Source organism: Leptopilina heterotoma, unplaced genomic scaffold, assembly GCF_015476425.1.
Source record: "Leptopilina heterotoma isolate Lh14 unplaced genomic scaffold, ASM1547642v1 Lhet_24, whole genome shotgun sequence".
NCBI lineage: Eukaryota > Metazoa > Arthropoda > Insecta > Hymenoptera > Figitidae > Leptopilina > Leptopilina heterotoma.
The window spans coordinates 2,737,468-2,755,066 of record NW_025110956.1 but is presented as its reverse complement, the minus strand read 5'-3'; the positions used below and the strand labels follow the sequence as shown (position 1 = coordinate 2,755,066).

Sequence of the window (17,599 nt, the reverse complement as noted above, 5' to 3'; positions counted from 1 at the left end):
CTCTTTGAAAGAAAATATTCTCAGAGCCACTTGTAAACACATAATAGGTTATAAGACGAGTGGATACTAAATAATTATGAATAGTATTATATTTAAATTTTTATTTAAAAATATTAATATCAAATAATGATATTAGGAAATATCTCATTTTTATGTTGAACCTGATTTCGATTTTCAATGTGTACAGAAAATATAATTAATATTTAGTTCTACTTCGGCTTCGTTTCCTACATCGATATTCGTCGTATTTTGCTTCTTTGCGTTCACTAGATCTACTCCTATACTTATCTTTGGATTTGTGTCTCTTTCTTTCTCTAGACTTGTCATCTCTCGACCTATTGTGTGACCTATCTCTGTGTTTCGATTTTTCTTTCAATTTATATCGTTCCTCCTTTGCTTCATATTTATCTCGCCTATATGAATGATAATCCGATTCATGTCTTTCTGTTCGATGATTAGAATGTTCTCTTCTACTTTCTTTTCTATAATGTCGATCATTTGTTTTCTCCTTATGAAAATTAGTTTCTTCATGATCTGGAAAGAAGTTTCTGATTTCGGAATTTGCATGGGAAGTTACAGAATGTTCCGATGAGTCAATAATTTCATTGATTGCTTCTTTCTTTCCATCTTGAGAAGTAGATTGCTCAGAGAGATATTCTTTAAATATTTCCATCTGCTCCTCCAACACTTCTCGCATAACTTCCACATGGGATTTTTTATTCGTGTGAACGCCACGATGCTTAGTTCTGCGTCTTTTTAAATTGCGTTCTTGAGCTAAAAGCTCCAAGTAAGATACGGATTTTTCTTCTTTCTTTTCCTTCCTGTTAAATATAATAAGATTTTGTTAATGCGTAAGGGTGATTATCACAAAAAAGTTTTCCCTGACCCTAAAGAATATTCTGATTCACTAAATAAAATAAATATTTAATCATTATTATTTTTCCATGGGAACCAAGATCTTCAAAATTTCTAATTCAAACCTTTTGAAATTCAATAACTTATAATAATTAATGGTGACCGAGTGATAAGATCATTATTTTATATTATAAGAATATTATTACTTTAACTTCTTTAAAATTATTTTCATCATTTCAATTCAATTATTATTTTCTAGAATTTTTAAATAAAATTCTTCTTTAAATCAAATATTTTTAACAATTTTCAGCAAAGTTCTTTAAGAATTTTCAAATCCATTTGTTCACAATTCAATTTTACGTGAAATTTCGATTATTCGGAAATTCTTCCATTAAATATGAAAAATTCAAATTTTCAAAGATTTTAATTTGAAACCTTTACAAAATTCAATTATTTCTAAAAATTGCAATTATTAGTAACTTCTCAAAAATTCAATTATGTATTATCTAAAATTTTAACTGAAATCAATTTTATTAGAAAATTCTACGAGAATTCAATTATTTAAATACAAAAATAAATAATTTAATGAATAATTAAATGCTTTTTAAAATTATTGAATTCTCATAAAGAATTTAATCAACAAAGTTTTGAATAATTGAATTCTTTCGAAGAATTTTAATAATATTTTTAAGAATAATTACATTTTTCGAGGAATTCGATTAAAATTTTATTAAAAATAATTGAAATTTTGCAATGAGTTTTATTATTTATGAAAATAATTGGATTTCTCCAATAATTTGTAACTTCTTCAAAATTAAATTTTTGTTTTAAGGTAAATAAAAACGAATTCATTCGGACCAAATATTATTCTATTTTTTCTCCAACGTTTCGAAACCTTAACGATTTCCTATTTCAGAGAGTTGAAATAAATCGTCATAAAAATAAAATTTGTCAATTTTTACGTAAAACCCATAAACGTTGGAAAACAATAGGAGTTGGAGTCAATAACAACAGCGTAAATATAATCCATTCACAAAAATCACACAAAGGAAATTCCATGAATAGACAAAACATTGTTATCACACAAAACATTAGAAAATAAATAAATAATTTGAACACAAAAGCAAATAAATAAATTAAATTAAATGGAAACAAACGAATAAAATTTGAACTTGTATCAGCTATCAAATCACAACATCAATTAAATTTTTGTAGTGTTTTTTTAAATAAAATTCTTCTATAAATCCATTATTTTGAATAATTTTTGTTTGTTAAAAATATGAAAAATTCAAACTTTCAAAGATTTTAATACGAAATCTTTTGAAATTTTCAAATTTTTCAAAGAATTTACGCTAAAGTGCTTTTAATATTCAATTACAATATAACATTTGAAATGAAATTCATTTTCCTTTAAAGAATTTTAGTATTTACGAAAATAATTGAATTTTTGTAAAAAAACTTATAAAAAATTTGTAAATAATTCAATTCCTGTAAAATATTTATTATTTTATGAAAATAATTAAATGTTTGCGTAGAATTTTATCAATTTTTTTTTAAATAATTGAATTCTTTTGGAAAATTTTATTAAAATAATAAATATTGAAAATCATTTAATTGAGGAAATATTTTTGAAAATAATTGAAATTTTGCCAAGAATTGTATGAAAATTTTTTTAAATAATTGAATTTCGGAGAAGAATTTTAATATTTCTAAAGATAATTGAAAGGCCGTAGCAGTATAAGCATGTAAAAAGTGCCCCCTCTTGGATTAGGTCCATATTTAGGGAATAACTTTGACCTATTATGAGACTTATTTTCACCAAGTTTCAACTCGAAAAAAAATTTTGCTTTTGAGTTATACAATTTTTTTGAAAAATTCAAAAAAATTCAAAAATTTTTTTTCGCTCCAAAGTAGCTGAACCGATTTTCATGAAACAATTTTTTTTGTACAATACAATATAAACAGTTGATAAAAAAAATTGTCGACCAAATTCAAACAAAAAAAGTCAGTATAAAGTCAATAAAAAAAAAAAATTTTTTTAATTTTTTTAAAAAAACATTTTTTTCTATTGATATTTTTTTGCACCACCGCCATTTTTTTTACATAAGATAATAGTCATTTCAAAAGTAACATATATTTTTTGCAAGATGTTTGAAAGGGTACTTCATACTTTAAAAAATAAAAAACCAATTTTTGGCCCCTAAATAGTACATATAAACGAGGGGCCAACATTTTTTAAAATTAAATTAAAAATTAATTAATACTTAAATTAAATTTCTAAAAAAGTTAATAATATATGCCTGTTTACTGTATATATTGATTTTTTAGTATGTACAAGATTTATTAAAAAAGTAAATGGACGTACACTATGTACTGTTGGGAATTACCGGTACGGCTGCACGCGCACGGCCCAAAAACATGTCAATCTTGAAAACACAATTTTTTTGTAAATACACTGAGAAAACGATTTATTTGATTCAAAAAATTTTTGTTTAAATCAAACTTAAAATATCTTTGCTATACAGTCAAACAAATTTAAGTTTAATTCAAACATATTTTTTGGTTCATTTATAGAAATAATATATTCAATTCAAACATCATTTATGGTAGATTTTAAATTATTTCTAATCAACATTTATCTTTAGATCAAACATAACATTTTTAAACATATTTTTTTTTTAACCAAAACAGAAAATATATTTGAATTAAACACAATTATTCAAACAAATATTATTTTTGAATCAAAGCAGTAGATATTTTCTATATATGTATATTGGGATCTCACGAACCGAATAAGATTTTTAGATTCTTTTGGTCTTAAGTTAAAGATAAAACTTAAATCTAAGTAAAAATAATTTTTTTTTGTAAATTTTTTTGAAAAGTTGACTAAAATATCAATATTTACAATAAACAGGCATGTATTATCAACTGTTTAGAAATTTAATTTAAGTATTAATTAATTTTTAATTTAATTTTAAAAAATGTTGGCCCCTCGTTTATATGTACTATTTAGGGGCCAAAAATTGGTTTTTTATTTTTTAAAGTATGAAGTACCCTTTCAATCATCTTGCAAAAATTAAATGTTACTTTTGAAATGACTATTATCTTATGTAAAAAAAATGGCGGTGGTGCAAAAAAAATTTCAATAAAAAAAAATTAAAAAAAATTTTTTTTTTTACTGACTTTATACTGACTTTTTTTGTTTGGATTTGGTCGACAATTTTTTTTTATCAACTGTTTATATTGTATTGTGCAAAAAAATTGTTTCATGAAAATCGGTTCAGCCATTTTGGAGGGAAAAAAAATTTTTGAATTTTTTTGAATTTTTCAAAAAAATTGTATAACTCAAAAGCAAAATTTTTTTTCGAGTTGAAACTTGGTGAAAATAAGTCTCATAATAGGTCAAAATTATTCTCTAAATATGGACCCAATCCAAGAGGGGGCACTTTTTACATGCTTATACTGCTACGGCCTTTTGACGATTTTGGTCGAGTTTTGAAAAGTTCGTTTGCTTGTTTGTTGTTCAGCGGACCGTTTTGCATCACGGCGTTATCTTAGCAGGATCCTCCGATGAGATTTGTGGAGATTTAAGAAAAGGGGCAGTTGCGAGCAATAGAGAAATTCTTAGACGAGATTTGATACAAATGATCAGATTGAATATTTCACTATATTTTACATATATTAAAATAAATAATATATTAACAGTTTATTAAATACGTACGTTTTGTTCAAGTCAGCAATATCTTGGCCAATATTGTTTTTTTGCGTGTTGGCAATAACATAATTGTAGATAGCTATACGTTCATTGCTGGTAAAATCGGAGAAAATTCTGTTTGATGTGCGGGGAATCATTCGGTCTCCCACACCTATTTTTACCAATGAAAAATAAATACCTTAATTTCATTAAATTGAATGATAAAAACAATTAAGAAGAAAGATCTATTAAGTTATATCACAATTGTATAAGCAATTAAAAAAGGATATCAAAAAGGATATGGTGTATCCGATACTATATTCATAACTTTCTGCAATAAAATCAGTTTGTTTAATTTACATTTAAAAAATATTAGAATTCTGAAACAATACAAAAATTTATAAAATACAAACCTAAAATTTTCGTATTTTTTTCTTTCTCCGTGAGTAGGATTTCAGATTGAAGATTTGCATCTGTAAATAAATTAATAAATATATCAAGGAAGTTATATAATGTAAGTGAATTGAATTAGAGCGATTTCAAGTCAAGTGATCCGGGGCATTTAATTACTTCGCATATTTCGGCGACGTTTAGTTCAATTAACGAAAGAAAATCTAATTTTGTTAGATTTGTTTCTGAAAGTTCGTCAATGAAAATTTTTTTTTTCAGTGAAAATTACAAAAGCTATAGTATTTTTTTTGATCGAATACCTTAACGTGAAATCCTCGTATAAAAGTTTAAGCAAAAGTGACAAAATGTTTACCAATTTTGATGGTATAAGGATTATCGGGAGATAGTGTTGGCTCTGAGAGCTCAACGTCAAATTGGTCATAACCTTCGTCCCTCCACAGACAAGCGTCTATGTGATGTTGTACATCTTTTTTAGGAAGTCGATGTCCAGTATTAAAAGGACATATGCTATAGTTTTCTTCCTGAAAAACAAATATTACTATTAGATTTTAATAATACTACCAGCAGCAATTCGCGCAGCTACCTTCTTACTACTTTTTTAAAATAAAATTAGCAATTTTAAAAATATGTAATAAAATTTAGAAATTTTCTAATTTAAATTTTTGTTGACAACACTAAAAAAATTCAATTTTGGAGAAATTACAAATAATTGCAGAAAAACAATTATTTAAAAAAAATTAAAAATTTATAAAAAAATAAAAAAAAATTAAAAACTATGTTCAAAATTTGAAAAAAAAATTCTCGTAAAAATTCCAATTATCTTTATAAATAACAAAATTCTTCTCCAAAGTTCAATTATTTTCATAAATGGCAAAAAAATTCTTGTCCTAATTTCAATTATTTTCGATATCTAAGATTGTAATAAAATTCCCCAAAAAGGAATTCGAAATTATTTAAAAAAAATTTAATAAAATTGTATGTAAACAATTAATTATTTTCATAAATAATAAAAATTGTACATGAATTCAATTATTTTTATAAATAATAATTTTTTTTGGAATTCAATTATTATTTTCATAAAAAATAATTTTAAATTCTAGAAAATAAGAATTGAATTAAAATGATGAAAATAATTTTGATAAAGTTACAGTAACAATATTTTTATAAAATATAAAATAATGATTTTAACAGTCGACCCTCTTTAATTACTATAAAACATGAAGAAATTGATATTTTCATGTTGTATAACAATACTTTTATAAGTTGTTTAATTTAGAAAAGGTGTGAATTTAAAATTTTTGAATATCTTAATTCCTGTGGAAAATCCTGTTCCAAGAATAAGATTAAAAATAGAAATTGTGCAAATATTTTTCTTCTTTTTCTAAAACAAAATAATAATTTTGTTAAAAAAAATTGTGATTCATAAACAAAAATAATGAAAAATAAATAAATTTTTTATTTCTTAATCACAATTGTTTAACATTTTTCTAATTTTGCTTAGAAGTAAAGAAGAAAAATCTGCATAATTTCAATTTGACAAAACATAATATTTAACAAAATTTTAGTCTTTTAATGAAAAGAAGTGAAAAAAATTCTGATGATTTCCATTTGACATTACAATTTTGAATTAATTATAAAATAAAAGTAATTATAACATAATTAATGTAATATACAATCTATATATCTAAAGTTAACAAAAAACAAAAGTATACACAAAAGACAACTTCAGAGTGTGAGGTACAGAAAAAATGAAAGAATGAATACGAAGATTTTTATAGTTAATAATAGTTCACGATAAGATTTATTATTAATTACCAAAGAATAAAAATATTTTGCATTCAAGTGGAATACTTTTGTTCTGAGAGGATTTTTCCGCTATGAGAATACTTTTTTCAAGGTGTAAGAATTATGTTTAAAAAATTTAATATTACATTCTTTATGAAATACATGACAGTAATATTGTTAAATGATATAAAACTTGAGAAGCTTAGGACAGTAGATATTATGTAAAATAGAATTTGTTTGTGAAAATAAGTGAATGAAATGAGTATATTAATTCAGAGGTTAAGACTTACTTTCTCGTTAAAATTTTCTAAACTCCACTGGAACATTACCAATATTTTTTCCAAAACATCATCTGTACTTTTAGTGAATGTAATTAATTTGTTTAACTCTTCATCACGATATTCTTGTGAATTTTCATTCATTTTTAAGTGCTTACAGTATTTAAAAACATTAAAGAACTTTTAAGGTGAATGTGGGTGAATGTTTAAATAGCCTTCCATACAGCGTAAGGCCCAAAGCACAATATGTTCCTGAACAACGTTCGTAACCGTAATGCTGTGTTCACCTGCTTACGGAAGCTTCTATAAAGTCGGTTCTACAATGGGCACGTCGGACGTGGTCGTCTAACGTACCGTGCTGACGTCACCCATTTGAATAGCATGGGTGACGTCAGCACGGTACGTTAGACGACCACGTCCGACGTGCCGTGCTGACGTGCCCATTGTAGAACCGACTTGAAGTTGTGTCCACAATAGCACCTTGAACGAAACGTGAACGTAAATTAAAACGATACGTTCCATTTAAGGTGCTATCGTGGATACAACTTAAAGGTGACGTCCATGTAGATACACAGTCTGTCTCTCTTACTCCAATGTAAATTTTCCGTTCTGGACAATTTTCACCAAAGGTGTAAATGCTCCATTAAAACGTAAAAGCAGGAATCGTTAAACCAATAAAAACCTTCTGTTAAATAGAAATCTTTTGAATAGAGAGATTTTATTGGCTAAACTTTTTACATATGTTCCTGGACGCAAGTGGGTACAGGGATGGGTCAGTTTCACATGATTTCGGATCCCAATTGTGTTTAGGCCTTAATCTTCTTGTTTACATTTTTTGACATTCAAAATGTAACCTTCATTATATATAAAAACACATGTAGTGAATTTACTATTTTTTTGCTTTTAAGAAAAAACATAACTGACTGTATATGATGAGAGAAGTTTTAAGTTGACACATTTATATTTTGCAATGGAATTAGCGTGCACTTGTTAAAAGTTGCAAATTTGTAATTAAAGTTGTCTATACATTTTCAGCAAATGTAAATAGGAGTTTATCAAAATAATCATATATTGTAAATGAAAAAAGAATTCTAAGTTTGTGATTACAGAAAATGGAAAAATATGAAGTTCTTTGTCAAATTGGGGAAGGCTCCTTTGGACAAGTATATAAAGCAAAAAAACGATCTAATGGAGACATTGTTGCGTTTAAAGTAATCAGAAAGGTATAAAAAAACATAATTTACTAATTATCGTACATAAAAAATTGTTTTCTTAAATAATATTTAAAACTAAATTTTTAAATAATTGTAATTTTAATAATAAAATTTTATTCCAAAAATCTTTTAATAAATAAAAAGAACATCATTTTGAAAATATGTTTATTTGTTTAAAAATAGTCAAAATTTTCTTTTAAACAAATAGAAAAATAGCATATTTTCAAATTGGCGTGTTTGTTTAAAAATTAGAACGGTGACGTTGCAGAGAATCATTTTTTAAAGGAAATAAACTGTATTATATTAATGTCGAATCATTTTTTAAAATTTTGTAAGAAGCGATATTACAAAAAATTTGGATCATATGTAAATTGTATGAGAGTAAATTTTTTTATTGTCATTTTTGTCTCTTGAAAATTAAGAATTTTGTTTTTCTACAAAGTACTATTAATATATGAGACTGAAGTCCGCAACGTTTTTAAAAACGAAAAATAAAAAAATAATTTTTTTCTCAAGTTAAATTCAGAATCATTAAATTTCCATGTACAAAAATTTTCAAGAAATTAATTGTTACTTAAAAAATAATTACTCGTATTAATACTAATGTGGTATATAAATAAATAAACAACAATTTTATATTTTGATAATTATTAAGAACAAAGCCACTAAACATTGACAAATTGTAAAAATTTTTATATCTTAAAAATAAAAATGCAGCTACTACTTATTATCCTACAACAAAAATAAGGCCATACATTAAATTTTTCTTACAATCAGAAAAGTCTAAATTTATTTTTAGAACCTAAGTAAATTTTGCGTTCTTTTTTTAAACAAATAGACTTTTATTTAAAAAAATTCATATTTAAAAGTAAAATATTTAATAATTCAACGGTATTAATTTTTGGGGTCGCTGTTTACGAATTCGGTGTTAATTGTTAATAATTCAAAATAAACCAAGAGGTGGCGCCAAATGTACCAGAAATTATAAATTGTTGATTATCTTTAATTTTAAATTAAAAACAATTTAATATAATGTCTTGTTTGTAAGAGAAAATTGATTAATGGTAAAAAATATACAAAATGAAACAATTATTTTATTAAAATTATTTTAAAAAATTTAATATTAGTAGACTGAATACATTTCAAATCAGGCAAGTCGACTAACTTTAAATTATAGATTTACCTGTCGTTAAAATATATTATTCTACATGAAAAATAAAGAGACGTATTTTTTTATTTTTCAAATAAGCTTAATTTAACGAAGTTATGCACATTTAAACTTTGAGTTGTAAAACTCGAATGTACAGTGAAAAAAAATTGTTTTGCTTATTAAGAAAAACTTCATTACTTCCATAGAAAATTGAAATAAATTCTTCAAAACGATTTATTATTAAAAAAATTTTTTAATAAAAATCTTGTCAAGAATTAAATCATTTTTAATACAATTTTAATTACATTTTGTCGAAAGAATTCAATCATTAAAAAAAATGTTGATAAAATTCTTGAAATGAATTTAATTATTTTCAATTTTTTCTATACATACTTTACAAGAATTAAATGATTTTTAGTAAATCGACAATTTAATTATTTCTAAAAATAATTGAATTTTTAAATAAAATTTTATTAAAACTTTTTTAAATAATTGAATCCGTGCGAAAAAATTTATTATTTCTACAAATAACTGAATTTTTGCAAAAAATTTAAAGAAATAAGTGAATTTTTGAGAAGAATTAATTAAAATTGTATTTAAAATAATTAAATTCCTGCGAAAATATAATTATTTTTTTTAAATATTTGAATTCTTGAATTGCATTTTATTAAAAGTTTTCTGAATAATTGAACTCCTGTGAAAAATTCAATTCTTTCTTAAAATAATTGAATTTTCTCGGAGATTTTTCACAAAATTTTTAAAAATAATTGAAATGTTCAAAGAAATTAATTAAAATTTTATTGAAAATAAGAGAAATCCTTATAAGAATTTTATTACTTATAAAAATAATTTAATTTTTTACGAAGATTTTTATTATTTATAAAGTAACTAAAGAGTTTTATTACAATAATTATTGAAAATAATTGAATTCTTCATAAAATTCAATTATTTAAAAATTTTTTGATAAATACTTTACAAGAATTCAATGATTTTCAGTAGGGTTGTGGCACCAGTGAAAGAACATTTAAGGAAATGTATACTTTCGATATTTTTTACTTTTAATTGACATTCTTGAATTTTGTTTTAAACGTATGCAATGCACGGTGGTCTTGAAACATTTTAAATACTTTTGACACATGCCCTTTGGGAGCGTTCATATAAATGATGTCACGCAATTTTTCGGGATTTTAGACCCCCCCTCCCCCTGTCACGCAATTTCATGCAATTTCACATGTAAAAATACATTGTGTCACGTTTAGTAGAGACCCCCCCCCTTACCCCCAAAAACGTGACATCATTTGTGAACGCTCCCTTTCCAATTTTTGCATAAAACGTTTCCACACCACCTACAGAACTGATTTTAACTTAAATCAAAATCGTGTATTGGGCCGATCTTTTTAAACTTCCTTTAAGAGTTATGGAGGGGGAAAGAAAAATAAAAAAAATGTTTTTCGGAAAGTACTTAATCGATTCGAATGGAATTTAAATATGTTATAAATATAGAAAAGGCAATTTAAAAAAAAATTTCAACATTTTTTTCAAAAAAAATTTTAAAGAAATTGATTTTGAAATCTTCAAAAAAAAATTTCGATTTTTTTACTGATACACCTCGAATTTTTTTTTAAAAATACTTTAGAGTTTCCTCTTTAATAATATATATTGTTTCCAGATTTTTGACAAATATAGTTTTTTCAAAAAACGATTTTTTTGAAAAATAACCCAAAAATTCATTTTTTTCGGAAACTATACTTAACCGATTTAAATGAAATTTAAATGTGTTATACACATAAATAAGACAGTTTAAAAAAATATTTCAAATTTTAAAAAAATAATTCTAAACTAATTAATTTAAAATTTTCAAAAAAAAATTTTTTAAGTGTTTTCCGAAAAAAAAGAATTTTTAAAGTTTTTTTTCAAAAAGTCATTTTTTGAAATAACTAAATTTTTTTGAAAACTGTAAAAAATATATATTAAAGAGGAAACTCTAAGGAATTAAAAAAAAAATTGAAGGTGTATCATTAAAAAAAATCGATTTTTTTAAGATTTCAAAATTAATTTCTTTAAAATTTTTTTTGGAAAAAAAAATTTGAAATTTTTTTTTAAATTGTCTATTCTATATTTATAACTTAGTTAAATTTTATTCGAATCGGTTAAGTACTTTCCGAAAAACATTATTTTTTTTATTTTTCTTTCCCCCTCCATAACTCTTAAAGGAAGTTTAAAAAAAATCGGCCCAATACGCGATTTTGATTTAAGTTAAAATCAGTTCTGTAGGTTGTGTGGAAACGTTTATGCAAAAATTGGAAAGGGCATGTGTCAAAAGTATTTAAAATCTTTCAAGACCACCGTGAATGAATAGCAAAATTTCTAAAGAATTCGAAGTCTATGATACATGTATTAAAATGTAATTAAAATTGTATTGAAAATAATTTAATTCTTGACAAGATTTTTATTAAAATTTGTTTAAAATAATTGAATTGTATTGAAGAATTCATTTCAATTTTCTATGGAAGTAATGACGTTTTTCTTAATAACTTTTACTGAAAATTTTAAAAATAATTTAATTTTAAGAAGAGTTTCTTTTAAAGGAGCATTCAGACCTCTGCAGGCTGCCTGCCTGCACAGGCAGAAGATCGTTCACACCTCACTTTTCTCGTTGAAAAATGAGAGAAGATTTAAATATCTATTAAAATTCAAATCTTCCCTCATTTTTCAACGGAAAAAGTGAGGTGTGAACGATCTTCTGCCTGCGCAGAATAGGCAATAATTGCCATCCTCTGAATTTTTCAACTATATTTAATTTCCCAAGCGAAAAAATTAGTTTGTTCTGTTTGTTTTGTTTTTTATATTATTTTATATAGTTTGTTCTTTTTTACAGAAACTTTAAATTTTAAAAACTTAAATTTTGTTTTAACTAGCGCCCTCGACGGCTGCAAGCGGCCGCCTACGGTGCTAATTTTTATATGTCCATTGTCCATTATTTTATTAATAATAATATTAATAGAGGAGAGTCAGTACGGTTGGGCCACTTTTTGACTTGTGCCCATAACTTCCGTTCTAGGCCGAATTTCACGTTTTCTGACATATGGTGGGAATGATTTTCTAAAGTGGAATGTTTCTTCTGTACATCAGAAAATGTGTATACAAAAATTGGAAAAGTTAAAAAAAATGTCGTTACGGTCAGACCACCGTAGAAAATCAATGTGATATGAAGGAATACATATTACTAAAAACGGCCCGTAAATTACAGAAGAATGCTGAAATGCACTTGAAAATGGGAGAAGGAAATATAAAAATTACTCTTTACCAATTTTTTATTTTATTAACCGTATAAAAAAATTAATATTGGACTATTAGTAAATGACGTCCTTGGTATATAGTTGCGCCCCGCTGATCGTATTGAACCATGATCACATATTACATCCCGAATGGCTTGTATTACGTTGGAAAATCAAGATTTCTGCGGTTAGTTTTCCTTTTTCTTCTCGAAGTTGGTCTAAAAATTCAAGAAAAATCACAAAAAATTATTAATATATAAATTTTTCAATAAACCTCATTGGACAAGAAAAGATTCACTTTCGAGAAACGTTCTTAAAACGTTTGTCTGTCAAAATAAAGTATTACAAACGTATGAAGTTCTAAAAACGTTCTTAGTACACGAAATGTTTACAATACGTTATCGAAGGAGATGTGAAATGAGACTTTTTAAAATGTTTTACGAATGTTTTTCGAACATGAATATATTTTGCCCACTGTAAAATGACGTTCTTCACACATCTCTACGTCAAAAAACGAATTTCCGATGTCAGGACGCACCATAATTGTAAAATTATAAGTGGCCCAACCTGCACGACATAAAATGACCCGACCGTAAGTTTCGTGTCGTTTTGCACATGCCCAAACAATTTTTAAAACACCTTTCTATTAAGATTTTACATTCTCATTGCCCATTCTTTACTTCGATACTTTTCGATACATTGGATCTTTCCACTCCATGTCTTTTTTAACAAAGGATAATTACAACAAATGAAATGGTGTTAAACATAAACTATTTATCGGATCGAGTTGATTTTTTATAATTATATTCAGAAAGTAAAGTAACAATTTGTTTAAATCTTTGTAAAGTACAACTCCTAAAAATTGTTATCCAAGTATATTTATTTAGTATCTCCAGGTTTAATACTTTGTTCTTCTTTTGCTAAAGATTTCTTCGACATTTTGTCGGCCTTTAAAATTAACTTATTTGTCTTTTGTTTTTTAGTAGTATTAGAAGACTTATTTTCATTCAAAACATTATTACTTTTAAAAAGCTATCCAGATTGAATGAAATTTTCAGGTTTCCAAAACTCCATGTCTTGAAGAATCATAAAGTTGCCGAACTTTAGTAAGATATCTTCATCGTCTACTTCAGTACCATCTTTTGCTAAAATAATTTTTTTCTTATCAATGTTGAGTCGTCATTGGCTTTTTTAAAATTGTTTTGTATAACATTATTCTCACTACTAAGCATTATACTTTTCTTTTTGTAACCGGCGTGCGTCCATACTTTTTAAATGTTTGGCATCTGTGAAACAAAATGTATTACACTGAATAACATTTTATCAATATTGTTTTCAACTTTGTGTCTAAAAAAAGACAAAGTTTATATAGAACTTACTCAATTATAAGTCACAATTATAAGGTGAATAAAGCGGCATGAAGACTGGTATGGATTTTATAATGACTTCAGGAAAGGGATCTGGACATAGTAAAGAAGAAAATCGAAAAAACATGACTTCTTTGGAAATAGACTTTGACATTCATCACTATTTATTTCAAAGTGCCAATTTCGAAGTTCTCAACAAGTTCGTACTTTTTACTTACAAAATACATGTTATTTCGTTCATCATTAATCAAAATATTTTCTACTCTACAAATTTCGTAGTTTCCATATTAATTTTTTCTAATGCAGATACAAGCATTATTTCCATTTAATTACGTGCAAATCTTACATTTTTGTAAAAATTTGTATGACAGCAGTCAATAATATAGTAAGTTAAGGATGTTAAATAAATTAATATGATCTAAATTTATATAAAAACTGTAGAAAGTTTAACTGTCATTCACCTGAAAAGCATTTTTCATATGAAACGTATTTATGAAAAATTATATTTGAATCTTTATTCAAATCGACTTTTCAAATTATTTGAAAATTCTATATAATCATATGGAACAATATATGACGAATGTTATCTACAATATATTGATGCCCAGAAATATTTAATTATAAATGTTTGAATAACTCACACACTATACAATAAAGTTAAATTGCAAACTCAATACTGCTTCTGGTACGTGTTGAATGGAAATTACATTTTGTAGATCTGCAAAGACTTCAGTCCGTATTAGGTAATTTAACTCTGGGGTTAAGCCGAAAAATAAAATTAATTACATACACAAAATTTAACTTGCAAGTTCTATTTCAAAACTTTTTTTTATTAATGATATATCTTACGCCAAGCAAATTTCGTGGTAGATATCCCTCTTTATGTCCCAGTTTGATCCACCACCATACGAAGGGTATGATGATAAAAGCATCATCGTCGCCTTTCCTGATTATAACCAGAAAATCACTATTCTTTAAGAAAAATTCACCATTATGTTCTGCCACATAATCAAATACTGTAAATACTTGTCCATTGTTAATGATGCCTAACTTTTCTTGGACACCTAAACAAGAAAATACATAGGTATTAATAATATTTATTAAAATTGTGTAAACATTTAAGAGATAGTACTTACTGTACAGATATTCAAAGCAGCCATCAAAACCTTCTTCATCTTCCTCGCATTTTTCTGCATCTGTTTCGTGATCCGATAATGTAGTAGCAAATATGCTTCTTTCTCAGAAGATGAACCATTAGCAAAATTTGATCATCTGTGTTTTTTATTTGAAGAGAAATAGTAAGGGTGAATATTTAAAATAGTGTTTTAAGCTTATTTACAGTTCCACAAATTTTATGTACTTTAGATTTCCAATAGGGACATTATCGTATCAGTAGACAATATAATTCGTTGCAGATGATAATTCTGGTAGCAAATCTTAAACCATTCTTCTTAATAAAACATGCAATAGCCATAAATGTCGTAATGAACAATCATTTAAATGATTTTTTATGCAAATGATCAAAAAAGTGTCAGTCAAGTCTTATAGCGCAAACTTTCCTGAGGCGTTTAAAAAAACTTTAATATCCGTTAAGATTTGACTTATCAGCAGAATTCTTTTAAAAATGTTATTATAAATGTATCTATTGTTTAGAGAGGTCGATCGGAAAAGGAATTAAAAAGTTTACGTCAAGAATGTGAAATTCAACGTCATCTTCACCATCCAAATATCGTTCAAATGTTGGATTCCTTTGAAACTGAGAACCAGGTAATAAATTACAAATTACTAATAATTTTTATGTGATAAGAATGTAAAGAACATCTTTTTTAAAATATTTTTGTAATAATTTTTATAATACTTTGACTATTATAAATGAAATTTTAATGATAAATCAAATTGATTAGGGTGTAGGTGGTTGATTTCATGCTGAGAAGCTTCCCTTTTTTGTACAAAGTTCAGGTGAATCCATAACATCTAGGTTACATTTTTGACAATACCAAACATTGGTATCTTTTTTCATCTTAAATACATTGATCACCACCATCCATTCATCTTCTAAAAAATATTGTTCGATTAGATCAAAATTTACTTTTTCGTCTAAGATGCCTGAACTTATTTTTTTTGTATATAAATATCAATTTTTTATACTTTTTTTCAAATGCGTTTTTCTCAAAACAGGATTTTTGAAATTGCCGTGCAGTGTAGCTCAAAAAGTTATTGAACAATTTTAAAATGAAAAATTGGAGATTGAATATATGTGAAACATGGTGGAAATGTTTTATTTCATTCAAAAAAATTCTTACCTTAAAAAATAATTCGCGAAAAACGGCTTAAAAACAGCGTTCTAATGTGGTTTCCCCCCTTAACACACTTTTGTCTCCTCGGAAGTCCTATTGGCGTCGTTGTTGTAGAGTGTTTCGGTCTCCCACGCATTTTATGCGACAGAAGCATCTTAACATTTTTTATAGAATATTCAATCAATTTTGTTTTATATGTTTGTCCCACATGCAAAATGTTGTAGTTTGCGTCAACAGAGAAAACATTAACAACGTCGCAACACATGTCCAATAAAATGTTTGTCGCTTTACCTTCCATGAATGAAAATTGCTGTTTCGAAAATGAAGCCTGTTTTTGTGGAATTGTCTTCTGTGACTGGCTTTCTGAAAATGACGCCTGATCTTCCGAAAAAAGAATGTGCTTTGTCTGAAAGAAAAAGAATTTCTGACTCAGAAAAATATCGTTCGATGTCGTTGAGTTATTATGTCAAACGAACAAGTGGTGAAGTAGTGCATGTCTGTCAAACGATTTTTCAGAAGCCCAAGGAAAAGTTAAAAACTTTTTTGGAAATTTAAATGCTACTGAGAGTCACTACAATCGAACGAAATCAAAACGAATTTATTATCTGATTTAAATGTAAAGAAACTGCACCCAGCGTATACTGAAACGAATCCAAACTTTCCGCTTTCATATGATGCGTTTAGAAAAGTCTTTAATAATGATTTTAATTTTGGATTTTTATCACCAGCAAGGGACTTTTCATAGCTTCTTACTTGCTGCTCAAGTGTTTGAACGTGTAGAACAAGAACATCGAAAACATGAAACCATAATGCATTTAGAAGACTATAAAAAAATCTACTCCACTTTTGGATCTGTCAATGTCAAGTGTTTGCGGCACGAAACATGAAAAGTTTTCGATATCAAGTCATTGACACAGATTTATAAACAAGTTGTTGGTATCCCAGGATTCAAGAGGATTTTAATGAAGAAGTATGCAACGAAATACAGTAAAATACGATGTAAAGTTACGTGTTTTGAAAATTACAAGTTTATTCGTGATCATGAGAATCCGAAAATGTTATTGAAATGGTAAAACTCAGACTCGGATGTTAAGTTAGATGTTTTACGTTTAGATCATCTAATCTCTGTTACAAAAGTTAAAGCTGTGCAAAATTTACTTGCAAAGCATTTTCATTACAATTCTTGATTACATCATCATCATCGTCATCATTAATATTTATTAAATTTAATTTATCTTATAATTAATCGTTTTCCAATAAACAAATGTTG

The 17,599-nt window shown here is 26.0% G+C and overlaps 2 protein-coding genes across 6 annotated transcripts in view; one reads left to right on the top strand and one right to left on the bottom strand.

Annotated features, from left to right (window-relative positions):
• Positions 1–86: 86 nt before the first annotated feature.
• LOC122502910 (U11/U12 small nuclear ribonucleoprotein 48 kDa protein) lies at positions 87–7,258 on the bottom strand. The gene is made up of 5 exons (XM_043613241.1): positions 7,036–7,258; positions 5,313–5,481; positions 4,963–5,022; positions 4,577–4,721; positions 87–821 (listed from the first exon to the last, which is right to left on the bottom strand). The coding sequence occupies exons 1-5, from the start codon at positions 7,165–7,167 to the stop codon at positions 197–199; spliced, it is 1,131 nt and encodes a 376-aa protein (XP_043469176.1). The 5' UTR covers positions 7,168–7,258; the 3' UTR covers positions 87–196.
• Positions 7,259–7,876: 618 nt separating this feature from the next.
• LOC122502937 (serine/threonine-protein kinase fused) overlaps positions 7,877–17,599 on the top strand; it is a 28,285-nt gene continuing 18,562 nt past the window's right edge. Inside the window, exons 1-3 of one of the 5 annotated variants that reach the window (XM_043613290.1) lie at positions 7,877–8,063; positions 8,133–8,246; positions 15,686–15,799. In XM_043613290.1, coding sequence (XP_043469225.1) covers positions 8,136–8,246; positions 15,686–15,799 — 225 coding nt within the window. In that variant the 5' untranslated portion in view covers positions 7,877–8,063; positions 8,133–8,135. Of the gene's footprint in view, positions 8,247–15,685; positions 15,800–17,599 lie in introns of all 5 variants that reach the window. The other 4 variants (XM_043613293.1, XM_043613289.1, XM_043613291.1 and 1 more) reach the window with 4 other exon arrangements.

What these genes read in the sequence shown, in the direction of transcription:
- LOC122502910 (XM_043613241.1), bottom strand. Translation starts at nt 7,167, where the DNA reads ATGAATGAAAATTCACAAGAATATCGTGATGAAGAGTTAAACAAATTA. An exon ending in TAGAAAATTTTAACGAGAAA is followed by an intron (nt 5,482 to 7,035) that starts GTAAGTCTTAAC and finishes TTTGTTTTTCAG; the next exon opens with GAAGAAAACTATAGCATATG. An exon ending in TCCTTATACCATCAAAATTG is followed by an intron (nt 5,023 to 5,312) that starts GTAAACATTTTG and finishes ATTTATTTACAG; the next exon opens with ATGCAAATCTTCAATCTGAA.